Raw genomic sequence first — 24,068 nt, 5'->3', positions numbered from 1 at the left:
ATATAGGTGTGTGTCAGTTGATCTATTTAAAAAAATGAGGGTAGTATGTTCACACAAAAATTTGTACACAAATGTTCACAGCAGCATTATTCATAATAGTCAAGAACTGGAAACACTCAAATGTCCATTAGCTGATGAATGGATAAATAAAATGTGGTATATCCACACAATGGAATATTATTCAGTCATAAAAATGATGTGCTAATGAGAATTTATTTTGAGTTAAATGCTACAGTACAAAAAGAAGGGGATATGTGGTTTTTTGGTGTTTGAAGAATTTATTTTGTGTTAAATTGCTACAGTACAAAAAGAAGGGGATGTGTGGTTTTTTGGTGTTTGATTTTCTTAAAAAACAATAAGTAGTATTTGTAGTTGGGAGTTACATAGGTTTATGCAGAGAGAGCAGTTTGCTATAGCCACCAAAAAAAAAAAAATTTGTCTTGCCAACACGTCCCAAGCACTTTGGGATTCCTAAACTTATTTTCTCATATAGAAAATATATTTACTGGCATTTTTTTTGCACTTCTCAAGACAAAAATGGCATTAAGTAAAAGTTACATGTAAATTTGATTCACAGGTACTTAAAAACTTAAAAGCTGCAACTGAAAGAAAAGGTCCCCAGTATTCAGATAATTATATTTTCTTTTTCTGACTACATTATGGAGTTTATACCTCATTTATTTTATATATGTTTTCTTTAAAGCACTGTTCCTTTTGACACTAAAGTTTTCACTGCACTACATTTTTCATGTAACACCAAATCCAGGATTGCATTTTACAGTGCTTTTTCCCTCACACTGCTGCTTTAAAAAACAGCTAGCATTATGAATTTACAACATGCCAAAGATGACACAGAAACTACATTTATTTTTGTTCTTGTTAAAACTCTGTGAGCAACATTTATCAAGATATTGTGTTAAATTACTGGCATTCTCTAGGTACTAAATAAAAGGCTGCAACTCTCTAACATTAAAAAAAAAATATATATATATATATATACACATATGCATATATATATATAACAAAAAATTAAAGATAAATTGAAAAAGAATGAAGTTCTGATACATGTTGCAACATGGATGACGCTTGAAAACATCATGCTAAAGTGAAAAAGGATGGAATGCAGCAAAAGCAGTTCTAAGAGGGAAGTTTACAGCAATAAAATCCTATCTTAAGAAACAAGAAACATCTCAAATAAACAATCTAACCTTACACCTAAAGCAATTAGAGAAAGAAGAACAAAAAAACCCCAAAGTTAGCAGAAGGAAAGAAATCATAAAGATCAGATCAGAAATAAATGAAAAAGAAATGAAGGAAACGATAGCAAAGATCAATAAAACTAAAAGCTGGTTCTCTGAGAAGATAAACAAAATTGATAAACCATTAGTCAGACTTATCAAGAAAAAAAGAGAGAATACTCAAATCAATAGAATTAGAAATGAAAAAGGAGAAGTAACAACTGACACTGCAGAAATACAAAGGATCATGAGAGACTACTACAAACAACTAAATGCCAAAAAAATGGACAACCTGGAAGAAAGGGACAAATTCTTAGAAAAGCACAACTTTCCGAGACTGAACCAGGAAGAAATAGAAAATATGAACAGACCAATCACAAGCACTGAAATTGAAACTGTGATTAAAAATCTTCCAACAAACAAAAGCCCAGGACCAGATGGCTTCACAGGCAAATTCTATCAAACATTTAGAGAAGAGCTAACATCTATCCTTCTCAAACTCTTCCAAAATATAGCAAAGGAGGAATACTCCCAAACTCATTCTGCAAGGCCACCATCACCCTTATACCAAAACCAGACAAAGATGTCACAAAGAAAGAAAACTACAGGTCAATATCACTGATGAACACAGATGCAAAAATCCTCAACAAAATACTAGCAAACAGAATCCAACAGCACATTAAAAGGATCATACACCATGATCGAGTGAGGTTTATCCCAGGAATGCAAGGTTTCTTCAATATACACGAATCAATCAATGTGATATACCATATTAACAAACTGAAGGATAAAAACCATATGATCATCTCAATAGACACAGAAAAAGCTTTTGACAAAATTCAACACCCATTTATGATAAAAACCTTCCAGTAAGTTGGCATAGAGGGAACTTACCTCAACATAATAAAGGCCATATATGACAAACCCACAGCCAACATCGTTCTCAATGGTGAAAAACTGAAACCATTTCCTCTAAGATCAGGAACAAGACAAGGTTGTCCACTCTCACCACTATTTGAGATTTTCTTGTTTCTTGAGGTAGGCTTGTATTGCTATAAACTTCCCTCTTAGAACTGCTTTTGCTGCATCCCATAGGTTTTGGATCGTCATGTTTTCATTGTCATTTGTCTCTAGGTATTTTTTGATTTCCTCTGTGATTTCTTCAGTGATCTCTTGCTTATTTAGTAACGTATTGTTTAGCCTCCATGTGTTTGAGTTTTTTACGTTTTTTTTCCCTGTAATTGATTTCTAATCTCATAGAGTTGTGGTCTGAAAAGATGCTTGATATGATTTCAATTTTCTTAAATTTACTGAGGCTTAATTTGTGACCCAAAATGTGATCTATCCTGGAGAACGTTCCATGCGCACCTGAGAACAAAGTGTAATCTGCTGTTTTTGGATGGAATGTCCTATAAATATCAATTAAATCTATCGGGTATATTGTGTCATTTAAAGCTTCTGTTTCCTTAGTAATTTTCAGTTTGGATGATCTGTCCATTGGTGTAAGTGAGGTGTTAAAGTCTCCCACCATTATTGTGTTACTGTCGATTTCCTCTTTTATAGCTGTTAGCAGTTGCCTTATGTATTGAGGTGCTCCTATGTTGGGAGCGTATATATTTATAATTGTTATATCTTCTTCTTGGATTGACCCCTTGATCATTATGTAGTGTCCTTCCTTGTCTCTTGTAACATTCTTTATTTTAAAGTCTATTTTATCTGATATAAGTATTGCTACTCCAGCTTTCTTTTGATTTCCATTTGCATGGAATATCTTTTTCCATCCCTTCACTTTCAGTCTGTTTGTGTCCCTAGGTCTGAAGTGGGTCTCTTGTAGACAGCATATATATGAGTCTTGTTTTTTGTATCCATTCAGCAAGCCTGTGTCTTTTGGTTGGAGCATTTAATCCATTCACGTTTAAGGTAATTATTGATATGTATGTTCCTATGACCATTTTCTTAATTGTTTTGGGTTTGTTTTTGTTGGTCCTTTTCTTCTCTTGTGTTTCCCACTTAGAGAAGTTCCTTCAGCATTTGTTGTAGAGTTGGTTCAGTGGTGCTGAATTCTCTTAGCTTTTGCTTGTCTGTAAAGCTTTTGATTTCTCCATCGAATCTGAATGAGATCCTTGCCGGGTAGAGTAATCTTGGTTGTGGGTTCTTCCCTTTCATCACTTTAAGTATATCATGCCACTCCCTTCTGGCTTGTAGAGTTTCTGCTGAGAAATCAGCTGTTAATGTTATGGGAGTTCCCCTGTATGTTATTTGTCATTTTTCCCTTGCTGCTTTCAATAATTTTTCTTTGTCTTTAATTTTTGCCAATTTGATTACTCTGTGTCTTGGCGTGTTTCTCCTTGGGTTTACTCTGTATGGGACTTGCTGTGCTTTTTGGACTTGGGTGGCCATTTCCTTTCCCATGTTAGGGAAGTTTTCAACTATAATTTCTTCAAATATTTTCTCTGGTCCTTCCTCTCTCTCTTCTCCTTCTGGGACGCCTATAATGTGAATGTTGTTGTGTTTAATGTTGTCCCAGAAGTCTCTTAAGCTGTCTTCATTTCTCTTCATTCTTTTTTCTTTATTCTGTTCCACAGCAGTGAATTCCACCATTCTGTCTTCCAGGTCACTTATCCGTTCTTCTGCCTCAGTTATTCTGCTATTGATTCCTTCTAGTGTAGTTTTCATTTCAGTTATTGTATTGTTCATCTCTGTTTGTTTGTTCTTTAATTCTTCTAGGTCTTTGTTAAACATTTCTTGCATCTTCTTGATCTTTGCCTCCACTCTTTTTCCGAGGTCCTGGATCATCTTCACTATCATTATTCTGAATTCTTTTTCTGGAAAGTTGCCTATTTCCACTTCATTCATTTGTTTTTCTGGGGTTTTATCTTGTTCCTTCATCTGGTACATAGCCCTCTGCCTTTTCATCTTGTCTATCTTTCTGTGAATGTGATTTTTGTTCCACAGGCTGCAGAATTGTAGTTCTTCTTGCTTCTGCTGTCTGCCCTCTGGTGGATGAGGCTATCTCCACTCTCACCACTATTATTTAACATAGCTTTGGAAGCTTTAGCCGCAGCAATCAGAGAAGAAAAAGAAATAAAAGGAATCCAGATCGGAAAAGAAGTAGTAAAACTGTCACTATTTGCAGATGACATGATACTATACACAGAGAATCCTAAATATGCTACCAGAAAACTACTAGAGCTAATCAATGAATTTGGTAAAGTAGCAGGATACAAAATTAATGCACAGAAATCTCTTGCATTCCTATACACTAATGATGAAAAGTCTGAAAGAGAGATTAAGGAAACACTCCCATTTACCACTGCAACAAAAAGAATAAAATACCTAGGAATAAACTTACCTAAGGAGACAAAAGACCTATATGCAGAAAACTATAAGACACTGATGAAAGAAATTAAAGATGATACAAACACATGGAGAGATACACCATGTTCTTGGATTGGAAGAATCAACATTGTGAAAATGACTATACTACCCAAAGCAATCTACATATTCAAGGCAATCCCTATCAAACTACCAATGGCATTTTTCACAGAACTAGAACAAAAAATTTCACAATTTGTATGGAAACACAAAAGACCCCGAATAGCCAAAGCAATCTTGAGAAAGAAAAACGGAGCCGGAGGAATCAGGCTCCCAGACTTCAGACTAAACTACAAAGCTACAGTAATCAAGACAATATGGTACTGGCACAAAACCAGAAATATAGATCAATGGAACAGGATAGAAAGCCCAGAGATAAACCCATGCACATATGCTCACCTTATTTTTGATAAAGGAGGCAAGAATATACAAAGAAGAAAAGACAGCCTCTTCGATAAGTGGTGCTGGCAAAACTGGACAGCTACATATAAAAGAATGAAATTGGAGCACTCTCTAACAGCATACACAAAAATAAGCTCAAAATGGATTAAAGACCTCAATGTAAGGGCAGACACTATAAAATTCTTAGAGGAAAACATAGGCAGAACACTCTATGACATAAATCACAGCAAGATTGTTTTTGACCCACCTCCTAGAGAAATGGAAATAAAAACAAAAATAAACAAATGGGACCTAATGAAACTTACAAGCTTTTGCACAGCAAAGGAAACCATAAACAAGACGAAAAGACAACCCTCAGAATGGGAGAAAATATTTGCAAATGAAGCAACTGACAAAGGATTAATCTCCAAAATTTACAAGCAGCTCATGCAGCTCAATATTAAAAAAATAAACAACCCAATCAAAAAATGGGCAGAAGACCTAAATAGACATTTTTCCAAAGAAGATATACAGATTGCCAACAAACACATGAAAGGATGCTCAACATCACTAATCATTAGAGAAATGCAAATCAAAACTACAATGAGGTATCACCTCACACCGGTCAGAGTGGCCATCATCAAAACATCTACAAACAATAAATGCTGGAGAGGGTGTGGAGAAAAGGGAACCCTCCTGCACTGTTGGTGGGAATGTAAGTTGATACAGCCACTATGGAGAACAGTATGGAGGTTCCTTAAAAAACTAAAAATAGAACTACCATATGACCCAGCAATCCCACTACTGGGCATATACCCTGAGAAAACCATAATTCAAAAAGAGTCATGTACCACAATGTTCACTGCAGCTCTATTTACAATAGCCAGGACATGGAAGCAACCTAAGTGTCCATCGACAGATGAATGGATAAAGAAGACGTGGCACATATATACAATGGAATAGTACTCAGCCATGAAAAGAAATGAAACTGAGTTATTTGTAGTGAGGTGGATGGAACTAGAGACTGTCATACAGAGTGAAGTAAGTCAGAAAGAGAAAAACAAATACCATATGCTAACACATATATATGGAATCTAAAAAAAAAAAGATGGTTCTTAAGAACCTAGGGGCAGGTCAGGAATAAAGATGCAGACGTAGAGAATGGACTCTAGGACACAGGGAGGGGGAAGGGTGAGCTGGGACGATATGAGAGAGTGGCATGGACATACATACACTACCAAAGGTAAAATAGATAGCTAGTGGGAAGCAGCCGCATAGCACAGGGAGATCAGCTCGGTGCCTTGTGACCACCTAGAGGGGTGGGATAGGGAGGGTGGGAGGGAGACGCAAGAGGGAGGAGATATGGGGATATATGTGTATGTATAGCTGATTCACTTTGTTATAAAGCAGAAACTAACACATCATTGTAAAGCAATTATACTCCAATAAAGATGTTAAAAAAAATAAAAAATAAAGTGAAACAAGCCAGACACAAAGGTTACATATTACATTCCATTTATGTGAAATGTCCAGAATACGCAAGTTTATAGAGACAGAGAGGAGATTAGTGGTTGCCAAGGGGTAGGAGGTTGGGGAGCTGGGGAACTAAAGGGTGTCAGCTAAGGGTGCAGGTTTCTATTGGTTGTAATGAAAATGTTCTACAGTTGATTGTGGTGATGGTTGCACAACTCTGTGAATATACTGAAAACCACTGAACTATATATTTAAATGGATAAATTGTATGGCATGTGAATTATATTTCAATAAAATTGTTTAAAAAAATGAAGCCATTGGATCAAAACCCTAGGGTCCCTTCCAGCTCCATCTAGGGTTCAACAGGGTTCGCTGCTCACCTGAGGTTTGGAAGTCTATCTCAATAGGATTGGAGAGGCTGGTTGCTGCTTCTCGCCACAGGCTGCCCCTAACAGGGGACCAGGCTGTCACCATGCAGCGGTACAGCCCTGCATCCGAGACCTGAGTCTGGTACATTCGATAGCGAAATTCATCTTCCTGCACTTTCTCTAACACAACTCCATCCACCCGCGAGGCATCTGTCCAGTTCTCCAGCTTCACCACAGAATCCTGGTCCAGGGAGATGATGTACTTGGTTTCGTTGGGACTGGAGAGGTCCCCAACAGGCTTCTCAGCCATGATGAGAACCGAGTAGCGTGGCGACTTAATATTTTTGGAAGACACTTTGCAAGTCATCTCAAATGTATTTCCGGCAGCAAAGAAAGGCTTGGGCTGCCTTGCCTTCACCACAAGCACGGAATCTGCAATGAGGTACCAGAAAGACATGATTTCTAACAGGATTAGCTAAATGGATATGCATCTGAAAGCACAATGTCAGGGAAATAGGAATTTATTTGCGAATTGCCGCACAATAGCGTTTAAGAAAATCTGGAAACTCAGAAAAGAAATCACGTGTGTCAGTAAGCAGGCTGAAATCCACCACGCTGGAAGAGGCAGAGCCGTCTGATTCGATTTACTGGGTGTGAGGGAACAGGGGATGGATGGGTGAGAATTCGTTTTTAAGGATTTTCAAGTCCTTGAGAAGTTTCACCCAGAGCGAGGATTTGGGAAGCTGCTGGTGCCCCCAAGGATGTGAGGGAGAACTCGCTTCTAGTGAACTGGGGAAGACAGGGCTCTGGGCAATGCCATTTGCCTCTCCCCTCTGAGGCTCCACTGGGTACAGGGAAAGTACACTTAGCTTAACCAGCCTGCTTGGAAGAGCAAAGCAAGGGAGCAATGGGTTCTCTCTCTGTTTCATCATATGATGGTAACATTATAAAACAGATTATTACTAAAGTGACTGGAGCTTACACTTGTAGATCCAGTCATTTCCACAGAGATGCTATTTTAACATTCTGAACCAGCGTCCAGGGCTACTAACTTAAAGTGTGTGACTCCCTGACTCTCTGTCAAAAAAAATAATCCCTAAGCATATACACATTAGAATTCATCTGTATTATAATAGCTCAGTGTCAGGCACTTGGAAGGTACTTAAATATTTGTTGAACGGATGGATAAATGAATTAAACACAACTCTTTTGTCCTTTAATGAGATAATTCTATAACCCATCTGGTACCAAACAAAATTTTTATGTTGGGGTTATTTTGGGAATAGTTGTTCCACCAAACCTATCAGGAGGACATGTATGTTATGGGGTCCCTCCAGAACCACTGATTCCTAAGGTTCCACTGAGCCATTCACATTCTTTCTTGGAGTTTAAATTTGTGAGATTAGAAGAGATCACTAAAGGTTAAACAAAAAAAAAGTCCAAGGACTATGTCCTCAGGCATCTAATGTTCGAGGATCAGGAAAATGAACAGAAATCAGCAAAGGAGGCTGAGAAGAAGACTTATGAGGCTGGAGAAAAGCCTAGAGGGTAGGATCCCACAAGCCAAGGAAAAATCAAAGTATTTCCAAGAAGAGGGAATGATCAACTGTGTTAAGTCCTGCTAAGTCAAGTAAGATGACTAACAACTGGACTTTGCAATATGTCAATCACTAGTCATCTTAACACGAGCAGCTGGGGCAAAAGCCAGATTAGAGCAGATTAGAGAACAGGAAGAGAGAAAATAGAGACACTGAGGACAAACAAATCAAATCCTTTGGCTATCAAAGGAAAGGAACAGAAATGAGTGGGCAAGGGGTATGGGGAACAGACAGATGGAGGGGGAAGCAAGACCAAGATTAGTTTAGCCTTAATTAAAAACAAAAAACCAAAAAAACCCACAACAAGAGATCTAAAACAGGCCAGTGGGAAACAATGGGAGTGATGTAGAAAGACAGGTGTGTTTACAGGATAGGCTGTTTGGAACTGAGAGTATGGAGGGCTCTCAGTCATCAGAAGTGAGATGTCTAATGCAGGGTGTGAGCTTGGGAGTGAATATCCAAATAGGAGAGAGGTCATAATGACTAGAAAGGAGGACAGGGGACTGAGAATGAAAGGTTTCTCAACCTTAGATGCACCTGGGAACCACCTTGGGAGCATCTGACAATTCCAATGCCCAGACTGCACGGAACCTCAGGCCAATGAAGACAGAACCTCTTGTGGGACTCAAGCATCAGTATTTTTTTAAAGCTCCTCAGGTGATTCCAATGTGCAGCCAAAGGTGACCCAGCGCCCATATGGATAGTGAAGCTAGCAAGACAGGAGGAAAACTGGAGAGTGGTTGGGAGACAAAGCTGAGCATCTTCAAAGAATGCATGAGGGGGACCCAGGAGTTGACAGGTGACGGCAATGAGAGGAGGTGGAATGATCTGATGACAGGAGATCTGAAGTTGGATGCTTTTAGGGAGGAGGGAAAAGAGCCTGGAGGCTGCAGTGAGGGACGAGGAGGGCACCTGACTCATCTAGGCTGGGTTACACTGTGGGAAGAAAACACCACCACTCAGGAAGGCTCCAGGGGAAAGGGTGTCCTTGGGGAGAGCGAGGTGGGTCACGTTTACTGTGAGGAAGAGAAAGGACTATTCAGAGATGAGGTCAGGAAGCAGGAGATTTTGCCAAGTTCTAGAGGGCCCTGTTTGGGGTTTGGGGATTTCAGAGGCGTGGCAATGAGGCGACAGAAGCATGGGGTGGGCTGTACGGTGCTTCACATCTGGGGCACGAAGGAGGACCCGGGAGGCCTGGTCTTCCTGCAGTGATGGACTAGACCAGGGATAAAAGACTCGACAAGTCTGACATCCCAAGGCACACAGGGCTCTGAGCATTCGGGAGGAAACACATCAAAGAAACTGTTTCCCTTAAATTCCTGTCAGCTCTCCCCAGGAACACTCTCTCTGAATGGGTGACTGACCGCTCCGGGGCAGGTGCAGTGGCCTGGGGCTGCCCGTTCATTCTGGGGCATCTGAAATGTGCCTGCATCCAGCGGCAACTCATGGACCCGGATACACTCCCAAAGGCGTGTGCAAAGTTTGGCTTCAGATCACCCAGCGGGGCCATAGTGTCGATGGTGTACCCCAGGCACCCTGCGAGCTCCTACAAGATGATCTCCTAGTACCGACCAAGCCCCAGCCCTCTTGTTGAACTTACCCTTCTCAGCGTCATCATCGTAAAGGGGTTCGTGCTGAGGATAAGAGGCACAGTCACTGGAGTGTGAATTTCTTGGATCCCTAGTGTAAACGGAAACCTGCAGACTGACTGCGCATCTGAAAATGCACAGTGGGATGACTTAAGCCAAAACAAAACAAAAATGTTCACGAACAAGAAGGAAGTGCCTACCTTCTGATGCCCAAAATATGCTGACAGGTTTGGAGAAGACGTCCTTGCGCTTCACCCAGCTGTTGTTACGCTGTTTGGTCCAGGCAGACACAACACAGTAATAATTGCCCCTGTCTTCCTCTGTAGTCCTTTGGATTCGGAAATTGAACGTGTCTGTATGCTCCTTAGAAAAAATGAAGTCTCCGTCCTGGGCCCGTTGCTTGCTCCTCTCTCCATATTTCAGTGTCCAGTCCCCGTTCATGACCGCAAGGAGCTCGCTGGTCACCACGTCATCGCTGCGCCGATTCACCCTGTAGTACCAGGACACCGTGAAACGGACGCTCACCTCGATGCTCCCCACATCCACTATCCGGCATTCCAGCTCGGTGAGGTCGTCTGAGAACTCAGGGACCTTAGAAGCATTCAGGTACACCTGATAGTCTGGTTCTGAAAGAGAGAGAGGGGCCAGGATAAAAAAAAAAAAAAAAATCAAATCAGACAGAGCAATTTACCAAGAATCAGCAAAAGGAACAAGACAAGCACTATGGTTGTCCTGACAATTAAATGCCCATTCTGTTAGCTACAGTGATAGAAACGGAAGTCTTTATGTTGTATGGGAAGGATCCTCGGAGAGTTTGTTATTGCAAAACTTTCACAGCACTGCCCCCACTATCCCCCCTCAAGAAAACCTCCCAAGGCCAGAAGCCAAATGTCCCCAGTCAGAGTCTTGCTCTTTCCAGAGGGTGAGGCCAGCTGTTAGTTTCCCCAGGAAGTTGGAGTCTTCTGAGAAGAATCTCTTAAGAAGTTGGGTGTCCATGCTCTACCAAGACGTTCTCTGGCATGCCAAGCAGTGCCCAGAGACCTCCAAAGCCCCCGCTGGCACAGCACTGGAAAACCCAACCTCAGAGTACATTCTAGCTCTTGAGGCCAGTCAACCCACCGTGTCGCGGGTTCCTGCCATCCTTGGCTTTGCCCCAAAAGGCAAGGCCCTCAGGTCATCATTCCTCCTGTGTATGGCCATCCTCAAACCCCCCAAACGGTATTTTTTTCACTGACACACGTAACTCTCCCATTCAATTCTGCCAACCTTGAAGGCAGCTCACTGTGATCCTGGCTCTAGTAGAGCCCGCTCACTATGACCATCCTGCTTCCTGCCAGGCACAAATTCTGATGAGGGAGGGAGGGAAGCCAGCAAATGCTCTCCTAGTGTCCCCACCGCCACTGTCACAGTCTTGTTATTTTTCACTTGTATAGAACCCCTCCTCCTGTGAGGTTCACTGTTTGCATTTAATCCATTTCTGCAACTCCACATTTCAAAGCCTCCCAGGAACTGGTATGAGGACCCCCTTCATTGCTTCCTTTCCTCTACCAATACCTCCTCTGCATGTCACATCTAATTATCTGAAGTTCTCCAGTCACTGCAGTCTCGCACCACCGGGTGACCTGTTTGCGGTGGCCTCTCCTCTTGACTGCCCTGCAAACTTGCTCTCATTCTTCAGTGTCACCTCCTCTGTGCTCCCTTCCTGGACACCCTTTCTCTGTGTTCCCATAAGCCGTGTATGTACTGTTGTAAAGCAGTTATTACTCCTTGCTTGAAGGTCTTGTCCCTAAGGTTCAAACATACAGCCTTGTATACAGTAGTCACTCAATAAATGTTTGCTGCCTCGATGCTAAGACTTCTGGAAAAAGCTACATTTTTCTCCTGTAGTGCTTCACCTGCTAGGAGACAAATGATTCTACCTAAACAGAACTTTCCATTTGCCAACACTGTATTCACATCACCTCCATCAAACAGTTTAGTTTTATTTAACGTTGCTTTTATTTATGACTCATACAAATTATAAACTGCTGAGGTCAAGGAACTGTTGTTTTGTGATTTATACTTCTAACGAAATGTATAACATCATGACTTCCCCAAGAATGACTCAGTGGCCAGGAAATGTAAAGAACTCAAAATCCGAATTCCCTCAAATGTCATCTTCACAAGCACTTAATTGCAAGTGAGCCTGGGCCCTGTGCCATAAAAAGTTGAACCAGCGCAGCTCTGCCCGCTGATGGGAGAATGTCCTCAGTGATGTGGACGCTACAGAGAAATATGCTAGAATGTCATCGGCCACCTCGTTTCGCAGGTGAATGTGTTAAAATGCACAGCTGGGGGGTTTCCTGGCCCTGGGCAGCGTGCTCACACACACGCTGCCTCTCCAGTGACTGCTGACTGTGGAACAAACACTGAAATGTATTTACACCATCACACGCATAAGACGAGGTATGCCCAACTTAGCCCACATCCAGGGTTTCAGACCCTTTCCTCATGTGGGACTTTAGCACAGCAACTAGTGTGAGGACAAGGACAACCAAGTTTATTTAATGTGGAAAGGACAGGCTTGAACTGGTTGTGCGCACAGCAAGACTGCCCTCCTCAGTCCTGTCAGGACCAAATGGGAACACCAGATCATCAAGAGTCCTCATGAAGCAGCAGCAGCTTGCTCCATTCTGAGCACAACGCGAAGACCCTTTGCATGTGTCACCACATTAACCTGAACAACAAACCGTGAAGCAGTAAAGAGCAGTGGTGACGAGCCAGGGGTCTGGAAGCCAGACTTATTTGAATCCTGGCTCTGCCTACACTTGCTGTGTGACCTTGGGTAGATTACTTAACCTCTCTGGTGTCTCATCTGTAAAAATGGGGAGAATAACAGTAACCACCTCATAATGTTATCATGAGGATTAATAGTTAAAATAATATACGTGAAAGTGCTTAGACTGGTGCCTGGTCCGTGTATGTGTGGCGGGGGTGTGGGGGGTGTGCTGGCAGAGGTGGGTGCGGAGTGAGGTGAATTGGGTTGTGAATGTGTTATTCTTGAGATGCAATGGAGACACTAAGTCAAGATGCTACAGACAGAGCTCTGTGCCAGTGTTTGAACCTGGAGTCTAAGACACAGCTGGGGCCAAAGCAGGGGAACAGACAGACACACATACACACACACACACACACAGCTAAAGCCTCACTCCAAACACGCACAGCTGGCCCCTCCTCCTAACTTGCCAACCGCTGCTCCTGGTACCACACCCCACCGTTCACTCTCCCAGTCCCCCCTCTTGAAAGGTGTGCCATATCCCACCCTCTTCAGACGGTGCCTAAGTCTCCCAATTCTCCCTCCTCAGTGTCTCTTCCACTTCTCACATTCCAGGCCTCACACACAGTAGGTGCTCTATAAATATCTGTGCATAGAAGTGAAAACCTCACGACCACCATTCCCGTCCTGGCCCTCTGCCGCCACGAGCCAAGACTATTGTAATAACCTTCCAACCCGCCTCTAGGCTCACACCACTAGCAGGTCACCTGTTCAAGAAGCCTCCCAGCAGGTGGCTTTTCTCTCACCTACTGAGTGACGAACACACTCTCCAGCCTGGCATTCAAGGCCCTGCAGAGTGTGAGTCTAAAGCCCTCTGTCCAGCCCCACCGCCCACTGCCCTCTTGTACACGCTCTAGACTCTGTGCTGGTGGCACCTGTTACCACTCCCTCATCGCCTCCACTGCTTCTTCCCGCTGTTGCCTCTGCCTCAGCACCTGGGACACCTGCTCAGTAAGGCGCTGAGTAAATGACTGAGTCGATTCCCCCATTCTACTCCCTCCTCTCCCCCTAGATGGATCTGTTTAAATCTATGTATCCAAATGTGGAGAAAGGAGAGGACAGGGGTTGCAGTGTATGCGCATCTAGTTACAGGAATGCCAGCTTGGCAGAAGAGCAAAATCTCTTCATTGACCGGTTGGTCTCCTTGTTCTCTGTTAAAACTAAATCTTAGGCCCGCAAAAGGAGGATCCTAATGCAAAAACAAACAAACACGTGGATTCCTGTGGACTTACAAGGCATAAGTTCCAGTGATTTAAAGGATGTGCAAAGGTCATCTGAACTATCCCCCAGCCTTGGAGGTCGCCTTCAGACTTACACTCCTAGAAAAGATATGACTCCACTACATCAGAATGGTAGGCGTGTGAGTGGGTTCCTATTTCTTTTATGTTTTGGTGCATGTATGGAAATCTTCCTTTATTGTTGTTTCACAATTTTAAAACTTGTTGGCAGAGATTGGGCCTATTCCTCAAGGTCCATCGTGCACAGACCTCTTCAGGTAGCCTCTCTTACTGAACAGAAAGCCTCCTGTGAACTCATCAGCCTGTCCCACCTCTACTTCTTATTCAGCAAACATTCACAGAGACCCTACCACCCGCCAGGTTCCCTGCTCTCTGAGGACTTCACTTGAACATTGCCTTGAACTTCAGTTACAGGTCTGTCTGCCTCATGGACCTTCTATAGGGCTCTTCTCAGGGTCTGGGACCCCCTACTTGATTCATCTGTGTGTGCTATGTATGCAGTGCCTTGTACATAAAAGACATTAACACACTTGCTGAACTGGACTAAATTTAATATTTTGCATAAAAATGCTCATTTTCAGCATAAGCATTACACTACTGATTACTGCTATATTCTGCTTGATCTCATCAAGAAATCATCTAAGAATGTAATAGTGGTTATGTTTAAAAAATGCTTATCAGTTAAAGATGCATACTAAAATATTTAATGGCAAAATGACATGATGTCTGGGATGTGTTTTACATTCTTCCAGAAGGAAAAAAAAAGAGGGGGCAGGGGAAAGAAAGAAAGAGAGTGTATGTGCGTGTGTGCGTCTAGGGGAGGGAAGAGAGATGAAATAAGATCAGCAAAATACTGATAACTGTTGAAGCTGGTGGTTTGTTCTACTTCTGGGTAAATTTCTACTCCAAAAGTTTAACACAAACAAACAACCCACCCACATCGTAAGCCCTTTCACAGAATACTGAGGCCAGTCTAAGGCCCGACGACATCACTAACCTTCCGAGAAACAAGGCTCTCTCCCTAATCTAGCTCCCAGGACGACCTGCTCATTTACACACCACCTCCTGAAGCTGCGGCCTCCCATAGTGCAAGCCCCAGCAAGAAAGACTTTGTGTTTTGATTATGGGTCATTAAACACCTTTGTTATAACTTTCAAAACAATGAAAATGTTCCGAATCATTGGTTAATTTGTAAAAGCAGATATTTTGTGCCTACCACATGCAGGGACCTGAACCGGTGGATTTCACAGATTACCTCATTTATTCACTCTCACAACAATTCTGTAAGGAAGGTACAAGGATACTAATAACTGGCATTTATGGAGGGCTTCCTGTATGCCAGGGACCCAGGCCATACACTTTCCTTGCATTCTCGTTTAATCTTCAGAACAACCTTATATGATAGATACTATTTTCACGTACTTTTCCTAAACCAAACCAAACCAAACCAAAACCGAAATCAAAGCCCAAAGGAGGTTAAGTTCGAAGACTAAGAGCTTGCACAGCGCGGGGCGGGGAGGAGAATCATAGGAGAGGCTTTGGCTCCGTGGCTTGGCTCCCACTAGGGCCGAATTGCACAACCTCATTACACACCCAGTTATTCATGCTTCTCAAAGCCAGCTGCATCCCAGAAGACAAGAGGGATGATAACAGCTGAGGCACTGATCCTGAACTGTGTACAACAGGGCCATGTTCTAATACCCCCCTTCTGAAGCTTAGTTAACTTGGGAGAGCTAATTAGATGAAGAGGCTGCAAGCACGAGTCAGAAGAAACAGGAGGAAGAGGGCCCTTTTCTCTGCCGATGCCAGTTTTATTACCCTGAACTGGGCAGGTACTTTAGATGCAGCTGAGCGAGTTGACTAATTGTCAAAGAGTTGCCACTATCATCATTGGTATACAACAATTAAATATTCTCTGGGACTTCCCTGGTGGACCAGTGGTTAGGACTCCGGGCTTCCACTGATGGGTGCCCGGGTTCGATCCCTGGTTAGGAACTAAGATCCTGCAAGTCTCGCAGCACAGCCAAAAAAACAAAAAGCCCAATTAAATATTCTCTAACATTTAAAAAGAGAAGGCTATAAATAAGGAGCTGTTATTACTTTACCCGACTTAGGAGAACCATTATTATGAGGTTGCAGTCAGCATTAGTCATTTCAGAGCAATAGAGATAACATTATTTGAATGGAATACCTATGCCCCACACCCAAAGTGACAATCATGCCGTTTTTTTCTTTCTTCATCCTCACTCACTCCTCCCAGAGAAAGAAGAGAGAATTACCAGATTTGGGGGCAGAGGCAAGAAAGGGGCTAGGTGTGGTCAGCTCAGCCCCTTTTCTTTGGACCCACACATTCCTCGTTCTCCATGCCCTAAGACACCCCCGTGGCTTACCTGGTTAAGAACTTGGTGGGGTAGAGCATGTTCTATATTGACTCTCCCCCCAAAAACACCAATAAATCACAACCCCACCACCATGAAAATGTATAGAGCACTTAAGTGCCAGGCACTGCGTGAAGCACTCTATATGCATTATCCCACGAAGCCAAGAAAACCAAAGCTTAGAAACCATAAGCGATAAGCCCAAGATAACACGCCTAGAAGGTGGTGGAGCAGGACTCCGTCGCTCTTCTGCCTTCAGAGATAATCCTGGACGGACAGCTGATCGTAGCTGCCCATAAAATTCTGCAGATCTAAATCTTATCTTCTGTAGATGGCAAAGAACTCTCAAGTCTCCACCAAGTACTTAGCAGATTAACAGCTCCTTTTAGAGAAAAATAATTACCGTCCTCGCTGGCACACGGCTGGAAGAGGGGACGGTCCTCAAGTGGGGAAGAATGCAAATCAGGTGCCTAAGCCTGAATAGCACAACTCAGCTCTGCCGTGTCCTGCTCATGTATCTGAAGCCCGTGGAACCCTCTCCAATTAACACCACAGAAGTCTGGGACTTCAGGCAGAGAGCTCAACCATGAACTGATTAGTATCCAACTCTTGCCAAGGGCTCATTTAAGACATCTGATAGCAGAGAGAGATGGCTTAACATGCACATTAAGCAGCCATTCCTCCAGATTCTCTATAGTTTCAGCCACATACTAAATTGGATCAACACAAAGCAACATTTGTCCTCCATAGTAACTCAGTTTCTTACAAAAACTCCTTCACACACTTAAGATGTATGCCTTCAGCTTTTATGGGGAGTGGATATAAGAAACATCCATTTAAACAATCACTTTGAGCTTTTGTAAAAGAACAGTTGAAAGCACTGTCCATTATGCTATCGAATGCCCCTTAAATAAAAAAAGCACATGATCGGGCTTCCCTGGTGGCGCAGTGGTTGAGAATCTGCCTGCCAATGCAGGGGACACGGGTTCGAGCCCTGGTCTGGGAAGATCCCACATGCCGTGGAGCAATTAGGCCCGTGAGCCACAATTACTGAGCCTGCGCGTCTGGAGCCTGTGCTCCGCAACAAGAGAGGCCGCGATAGTGAGAGGCCCGCGCACCGCGATTAAGAGTGGTCCCCGCTTGCCGCAACTAGAGAAAGCCCTCGCACAGAAACGAAGACCCAACACAGCCAAAAATAAATAAATAAATAAATTTTTAAAAAGCGCATGATAAATTCAATGCCAAGAAAAAGTTTGTCTCTCTTTTGTTTGTTTTCCATCATCAGAGGAGGACTGTATAATCACATCTCTTTGGCCTCAACTCTCCAAAACTTCAGAGGCAAGTTCAGTGCTCAAATGCAGTAACTAATCCATCCCAACCATCTTGCAATACCTATTCTTTGGTTTTTTTTTTTTTTTTTTTTTTCCCCTTTTGATCTTGATTTTATTTTTGTGCCTCCTGCTTTAAATGGGACTTCGTTTTGCAACCCAACTTAAATCTTTTTCCCTTCAAAAGTAGGGCATCCATCCTAAGTAAAGAGATTTTTTCTTACCCTCTAAAAAATTGTAGTCCTCCCAGCTGCTACAAGTGCTCTTGGACTTGACAGACCCATTCACGTCATTGCCCTGATCGCTCTGGTTAACATGATGGAACGTGAGAAGACCCCAATCAACTTCAACCCCTCATCTACTCAGTGCGCCCAAGCAAATGAGGACAAGAACCACCCAGCTTTTAGGACTCTGTGCTTTAGAGTTTCAGGAGTGAAGCTGATCCCCAAAGCCAAACTGTTTCCATATAGGATGACAATACTTGGGACAGACTCCCCTCAAGATGAAAATACTTGGGACAGACTTGACCTAGGGCCATAATTCTGTCCAAGCCATTCTAAATGTTTCTTTTGAAATAAAAGGAACAAGCGTTAACCGCTGCATAGATTCTATTTTCCAAAGATGATGCAGTAACGTTTCCCATCTCACATGCCCTTTTTGCAATGTGACCTTGCTGGTCTCCCATTAAGAGATGGGGTCTCTTTCTCTACCCCCTTGAACTTGGACAGACTCTGTGATGGCTCTGACCAATAGAAAACAGCGGAGGTGCACTGTGCCAGTCCCAGGGATAGCTTTCAACTAGCCAGGCACTTCTACTTCCTGTGTCTTGGCAGCCAGCTGCCGTGTAAGAAGAATGACTGTCCTGAGGAGACGGCACCATGAGAAACCCAAGCCACACGGACAGGGCCTGGATGAGACACCACGTGGGGACAGAGAGAGACGCCCTGGAACGTGGTGACAAGTGCACGGGAAAGCCATCTGGAAGGGGATCCCTAGCCCTAGCTGTCCCAGCTGTCACCATGTACATCAGGGATGAACCCCATTGAGTCCTTCCCTAATTCCTGACCCTCAAAATTGTGAGCAAAATGAAAATCAGTGGTTTTCAGGTGGGGATTGGGACAGTACCTCACTCGCACTGTTTGTGGGGATCAAATATTTAATGCATGTAAAGCCCTTGGCCCAGTCCCTGGCACGCAGTAAGTGTTCAATACATGGTAGTTATTATTTTTAATCTGTCAGGTAGCAAAATTGAGCATTTTCTGTAATACCTGCCTAGGGAACTGGCTTTCTCAAGAGCTCTTTTGTGACAACATTCCACAGTCACACAACATAAGATGACCTATCTAAATAGAGTACTTCCTGCCTTATTGCCACCTCTCAGTTAGCCTCAGCAGGCCCCAATTTACATGTGGCATGGTATCCACATGCATACGCAGACATGTTGTAGATCTAGAGAGAATCACACACTGTCAAGCCAGGCCTGATCACTGCTGAGCGGAGAATCCAATCAGGTCCTGGAGAAAAAGCCTACTGCTGTACTCAGGCCCAACTCGCCTCCTGACAAGTGTCCAGGGAGCTGTAATGGTATGAGTCACAGGCACAGGGAAGGAGGTGAGATTTAAGGGGAAGACAGGAGAAGAATACCACTTACACTCCTGGCAGGTTTGCCCGTGTGCAGTATCTCTGAATATTCTGAGCTGAATGTTATTGATTTCTTTGCAATTCTTCTTTTCCTATGCACATACTTTAACATACCCATGTGTTGGTGCTGGTTTATCTACCCATCAGGCCAACGTTTACTGAGTGCCCATTACGTGCAAAGAACTGCGAGAGATGTGGGGTCTGGGGCCTTAGATCAGCCAGGGAAAAGCACACTGACAGCTTTCACAACAACCGTGTTGGATCCTCAGAATAATAACCAAACCTTTTCCCACAATTTAGTCTCTTTATTTCTTCCCACTCTCCGGAGAACACAGCCACCAACAAATCCCTTCCAGCTAAAACAGCCCATTCCCTCCCAGAGCTCCCCTCCTGTTTCCTGACAGTCGCTGCATCTCTCCCCCCGGGGTAGGCTGGGATCAGTGCATGAGGACTTCAAAGAGACCCTCAAATTGGAGTGCAGGCAGCACTGTCGTAAAAAAAAACGAAAGGGAGAGAGAGAGAGAGAGACCCATTTGAGCTGTGATTCGAAGTCGGTGGGGGAGGGGTGCGGAGCGTCCGCGCTGGGATCTGACAGCACCGCACAATGCACCGAGGATCAGGGCTGTGAGACACATTCAGCTCCAGAGATGAAAACTCTTCTTCTGGTGCTGACAACATCTGTTTTATTTTGAAGGTTGCTAAGGAGAGTTCTAGCTGGGCTAACATTGTTCCAGTTCAGTACTTCATGATGAGTTTCTCGCGCGGGGTTCAGACGGCAGGAATAAAAGCTCGCCAGATGAACCCGCTCCTTTCACTTTGCAGATATCAAAGAATCACTTTGCTCCCAGGGATGACTAACACCCCACCCGGTCTCGCTCAGAATTGGATGGACCCTCTGCTTACTCTCTTTATTACTCATCTTCTCCCTGCCCCCTCTGTCCCCACTTGCCAACTCCCCAACTTTGCCAAATAACAGCTTATTAGGAAGAAACAGACAGGGAATGTGCCACTAGCCCAGGAGAAGATTGCACTGCAGAGACAAGGAAGAGCTGAGAAATGAGTTGGGGCTCACGGTGGGAGGATGTTTAGCGTTAGACAAAGGAGGAAATGATTTCCGAGCCTTTAAAGATCTGTTTTACCTCCTAACAGAGCAATGCCAAATGCTTTCATGCGGGCTCGGAACAGTCAGGGGACAGTAGAGAGATCAAGCTCAAAACAGGGAAGAGGCTAACCGGCAGGCCTGTCTCCATCTTTGCAGTAATGGACGTGGGAAGCGAAGCACTCCACACTCCACCCGGCCCCATCCTGCCTAAGTTCACTTGCAATTAATTACAAGATAGTAACAAAATTAGGAAAAGTCAGCCCTGGAGGGCAAGCATTCAGGAAAATAAGAGATGGGGAAGATGAGCATGGTAAAAAAAAAGAAAAGGATATGACAATGACCTTCACATATATGACAAGTAACAATAACATGGGTGGCAAGGAGGGCAATAGTTGAGGGCCACTCTGCTCCTCCCTTGGGAATCGGACGTGGGGAGAGAGCCCTCCAGAAGAGCAGGGGAAGCAGGAAGCCCCCTGGATTTAACTGGTATCTGCAAAAAAAAATTCATTTGGGCATTCCAGGGCATTCAGTGAAAAAAACGTGTCCCATTAACTGAAGGAATTCTTTTTCTTCCCTGGGCTTTAGAAAAGCCCCAGCTCCTGCCAGAGAGTACCTAGGAGTCTAGGAAAAGGAAAGGGAGAATGGCAGTGTTCTCCCTCCAACAAAGATCCATTTCAAAGAGCAATTCAGCAGGGCCCCCGACCCTGCAAATCTCGACAACGAAAGGAATATATATCCTCTCAGATGAGGGTACTGAGACAACTGAGGCCACATTATCTAAACACCTCCCTTGCCTGCCAGATTCTATTTCAGCCAGTTTTGCTTTCTCCCCCAGCTTGGGATCTATGCAGGAGACAGCATGCTTGTCCTGATATCAAGAAGGCCAAAACAATGCAGAGCACACAGCTCCCTGACTCCTCTCCGTATCCCAGAGGAGGAATTAAGCCAGAGAGGTGAAGAGCCATCCTCCAAACCACTCACCTAGCCAGGTCACAGCCACAGCAGCTGGAGCCGACATGGCCTCTGCCACCTTATGCCAGCTCCTGTTGTGCCCGGGTGTCCAGAGCGCCACGTGGCAGAAATAGTAGCCAGCATTTTCTTTGCTAACGTCTCGAACCAGTAAATGGTAGGAGCGTGCATCCACGTGACTCAAGGCCATGTGAGGAGAGCTGTGCACCAGGGAATCATGGTCCAGCCGAGCCAACACATGGGGGCCGGGCAAGGTGCTGTCAGGCGTCCTGCTGAAGTACCACGTCACCGCGGGTCGGACGTCGTCCGCTCGGTCCGTTGTGATGTTGCAGGTCAGGTCTAGCTCCTTTCCTTCAGCCACAGACACGTTCCTGGCCACAGCGGCTCGAAGAACTGGAAAATTAAAAACAAGGATATCTAGATAATCTCGATCGTATTTGCTGCTTCCACCCCCCTCCCCTTAGATCATCTCATTTTACCTTCTTATTTGCAACGTTCAAGTTAGAAGGCTTTGTACAGTTTTAAGTGCTTGAGAAATGTACTGAATAAATGAATGAAACATACCATATTTCTTTTTATTTCATTAAAACAATAACAGCAGCAAGCACTTATATATATATGCTTACTATATGCCAGGCACTTGTCTGAGTGCTTTATAAATTTCATCTTCAAAACAACCCTACGAGGTAGTACTATTATCATCTCCATTTTACTGATAAGGCAGTTGAAGCACAGAGAAGTTAAATCACATGCCCAAGGTGCCACAGCTAATATGTGACAGAGGTAAGATTCAAATCCCGGCTGTCTGCCTCTAGGGACTCTGCTCTTAAGTGTTACACTATTATCACGTACACTATCATTTGAAAACAAGTCTGCTGAACATTACAAAACTAAAATTATACTTTCTCCATATGCATGACAGGCCTTGGGTGACTTTCAGAGAAAAGACAGCTCAGCTCCGGCCGGTACATATTATTAGTTGGGGGCCAGGAGCTGGAGGGTAGGAAGTGAGGGTGAAACCATCTTCTGGGTAAAAGGGGGTGGGGAGGATCCTACACAGTAGGACTGGGAGAGTGAAACCAGACAATATGCCTAACGAGTCAAGTCTTCCAAAGGCAATGCACTTAGAGCATCATTTATTCTGTTCCACACACCCGCCTTCAAGTCAAGGAGAAAGCATATATTCTAAAACCAAACCACAGTGATTTCTGGATTACCCATGCCACTGCCCTCTCTGTGTGGATAATTAAAAGTAGACTATATTTAGACGAAGCACTGAAGGATTTTGTGTCACGGTCTCCAGGCAGATGTGGTTTCAGCATTCCCCTGTCAAAGCTTTTTACATGGAAACATTTTAGTTTATTCAAGGGATTTTTTGCAAAGAACTTGAACATCTGTAATCAGAGTAGAAAAACATTCAACACGTGGTAATGCTCTAGGAACAACTGCTTAGAGGATAAATAGCCGACACCTCCCAGGGGATTCAAGTGGACACACAGCACAGTCCTGGTCTTCTAGCAGGAGTCACTCAGCACCAGCTGCGGTCCCGGGTCAGCTCAGTGACAAACGCTGTCACTCAGTTCAGAAAAGACGCAACCCCAAAACCCATGCCCTTTGGAGTAAATGACTTTCATATAAATATTTCCAAAGGCTGATGATATTTCAAACAAGTGATTCAGGCCAAGTTCAAGATCTGCCTTGATGAAGACAGAAAATGAGGTGGGCATAGTATTAGAAAAAGGAATTTGAAGTCTAATTTCTCACCTCCACCCACCTTCTTCCAAATTCCTCCTCCTCCTTCACCCTTTAAACGAGCCAAAAATAATATGAGATATCTTTTGAGAGGAGTCAGTATGGAAACTGCTGCCCTGAGCCTGTGCTGCGGTTTGAACCACCCCACGTACAAAACGTGGTCAGAGATCCCAGAATACTGCCATTGTCCCTCTATGCCGGCCACCACTACTGGGGGTAAAAGAAGGCTCAGGAGGGAGCCAGCTGAGGAAAGAAGTGGGCAATATGCAGCTGTGGACAGTATGCATGGAGAAAACAGATTCTTGCGTTTAGAAATACTGGCAGAAACATCTCTTTAACAGTATAGTTCACTTTCTAATTTTTTTTCCCTGCAAGTGGCTAAATATCTTGTCACATCACTAAGCATAGTTGTCACATGTTCTGTGGATTGGAGGGTTCACTGCTGGGACAGGATGAAGCACGGTGAAGGGAAAAAAAGAATCAGTTCTAAGGACTCGTAATGCAAAAGGGGACCTCAGACTAAGCCCGTGGTGATGCAGGCTTTCTCCAACTGGATATAACTGAACCTATAAATTAGACACCAGCATCTGCATCAACCAGACCACTCCTAATATAGGGGGGTTTACTGCCACCTACATGACACAGCCCCACCATTTAAGTAGCTTTGTGCCATTTATCGTAACAATGCAATAAGAATACTTAAGAAGCTAGCTATGGACAATGTTCGTAGCAGCACTATTTACAATAGCAAAGATATGGAAGCAACCTAAATGTCCATCAACAGACGAATGATTAAAGAAGATGTGGTGTACATATACAATGG

General features: G+C 43.7%; 1 protein-coding gene across 3 annotated transcripts in view; it reads right to left on the bottom strand.

Annotated features, from left to right (window-relative positions):
• Positions 1–24,068, bottom strand: part of PTGFRN (prostaglandin F2 receptor inhibitor) — a 76,816-nt gene that overhangs the window by 16,459 nt on the left and 36,289 nt on the right. For 2 of the 3 annotated variants that reach the window (XM_036868823.1, XM_036868814.1), the window contains exons 4-6: positions 21,506–21,886; positions 10,223–10,648; positions 6,848–7,267 (exon numbers count right to left, since the gene is read on the bottom strand). In XM_036868823.1, coding sequence (XP_036724718.1) covers positions 6,848–7,267; positions 10,223–10,648; positions 21,506–21,886 — 1,227 coding nt within the window. The remainder of the gene's footprint in view (positions 1–6,847; positions 7,268–10,222; positions 10,649–21,505; positions 21,887–24,068) is intronic. The other variant, XM_036868830.1, reaches the window with a different exon arrangement.

Source organism: Balaenoptera musculus, chromosome 1, assembly GCF_009873245.2.
Source record: "Balaenoptera musculus isolate JJ_BM4_2016_0621 chromosome 1, mBalMus1.pri.v3, whole genome shotgun sequence".
Classification (NCBI taxonomy): Eukaryota; Metazoa; Chordata; class Mammalia; order Artiodactyla; family Balaenopteridae; genus Balaenoptera; species Balaenoptera musculus.
The sequence above is the reverse complement of the archived record's forward strand: the minus strand, read 5'-3'. Positions and strand labels throughout refer to the sequence as shown.